This window comes from Medicago sativa, chromosome 6 (assembly GCF_051527215.1).
Source record: "Medicago sativa cultivar Bolivia chromosome 6, Bolivia_mono, whole genome shotgun sequence".
In the NCBI taxonomy this organism is placed as follows: Eukaryota; Viridiplantae; Streptophyta; class Magnoliopsida; order Fabales; family Fabaceae; genus Medicago; species Medicago sativa.
In genome coordinates, this window is record NC_140754.1 from 61,496,167 (window position 1) to 61,497,903 (window position 1,737).

General features: G+C 38.5%; 1 protein-coding gene across 1 annotated transcript; it reads right to left on the reverse strand.

Moving 5' to 3' along the window:
* Nucleotides 1–1,236: 1,236 nt before the first annotated feature.
* Nucleotides 1,237–1,737, reverse strand: LOC146916103 (uncharacterized). The gene has a single exon (XM_085721547.1). The coding sequence runs from the start codon at nt 1,735–1,737 to the stop codon at nt 1,237–1,239; it is 501 nt and encodes a 166-aa protein (XP_085577673.1).

The following is a 1,737-nucleotide window of genomic DNA, read 5'->3' on the forward strand; positions in this document are numbered from 1 at the left end:
ACAGGAGAGCCCTGCCTGCAGGTCTGATCCGTCGACAATTTTGCAACAACTGGCTTAACTGCCCAGGAGACGGAAGGGCGGGGCATTATCACGGTTTTCATCCTGCTGCTGATGAAGATTACAGATTCCACAACTTCTGCATCGATTGTCGTCTGGACAGCGAAGTTCGACGGTTCATCGAAGTTTTTGGAATGAGTCACCAATGGTAGATTCATCGCTCTTCAGAATCTGACTTCAGACTAGCATCGTTTAGGCTTTTAATCTAAGATAGTTTATTTTATTTGCACTCTTTTTTTTTTTGGTTAGTTTATCCATTTTGGGACTTAAGATGTACATTGCCCGTTAGTTGGCACTATCTTTTAATGCCATGTTTCGCTTTTTCATTTCGAATTAATCTTGTGCAATTTTAATTTCTTGCAACATCGATTTATATTTTTTCAAATATTTTCCGTTTATGCGCATAACTCCTTGGTCATCACTTAATTTTTTAATTTCATACGCATTATTCGAAAAAACTTTTCGAATTTCCCATGGTCCTTCCCAACTAGGAGACCATTTCCCCAACACTCGATTTTTATTGTCCATTGGCAGAATAACTTTCCACACAAAGTCTCTTTGAGCAAAATACTTCGATTTAACTTTTTTGTTATAAGCCTTCGCTATTCTCTCTTTTTGCTTCGTGAGAACTTCTAATGCCATCAATCTTTCTTCATCCAGATCTACTAATTCATCCCAGATCATATCCCAATAATGATTTGTTAGAATCTCAAATTGTCTTTGGATTCTAGTTGATTAAAGAAAAATTTCGACTGGTAAAACCGCGTCATGGCCAAATGTAAGCCTATAGGGTGTAGTATTCGTTGATTCTTTAGGAGAAGTTCGACATGCCCACAAAGCTTCGCCAAGAAATTCATGCTAGTTTTGGGGTTTGCTCTTGGCTTTCTTTTTGACTATAGAAATAATATTTTTATTTGCTGCCTCGACTCGACCATTTTCCTGGACATAATAAGGTGTCGAAGTTAATAGTTTGAAACCTACTTTATCAGCAAAGTTCACTATCTTTCGACCAGTAAACACAGATCCTTGGTCTGTGGTGATAGTCTCAGGAATGCCAAATCTGTATATAACATGTTTTTGGATGAAACTTATCACTTCATCCTGTGTAACTTCTTTTAGTGGGATTGCCTCTATCCATTTGGTAAAGTAATCTATCCCAACTAAGATATATTTGTGGCCTTACGATGATTGGGGTTTTACTTCCCCAATTACATCTAAAGCCCAACCTCTGAATGGCCAAGGTTTGACTATCGAATGTAGTTCACTTGCCGGCACACGTTGGATTCCAGCTTGTTCTTGGCAACCTTGGCATCCTTTGGCAAACTCTATGCAATCTTTTAGCATGGTTGGCCAATATACTCCTTGTCGAAATAAGAGCCATTTCGTCTTATGGCCTGCTTGATGCGAACCACATGCTCCACTATGAGTATTGGAAACAGCCAAATATGCCTCAGTTTCTCCAAGACATTTAAGTAAAACTCCTTCTGGAGTCTTTTTGAACAAATCGTTCCCCACAATCACGTAGCTCAAGGCCTTGTATTTTATTTTCCGACAAGTTGTACCATCAGGATTTTCCAGATAGTTAACAATAGGTTTTCGCCAATCATCATCAGATAAATTGTTAACAACCAAAATTTCGACTAAGTTCATACCTTGTACTTGTCTATGAGATGCCTCCAT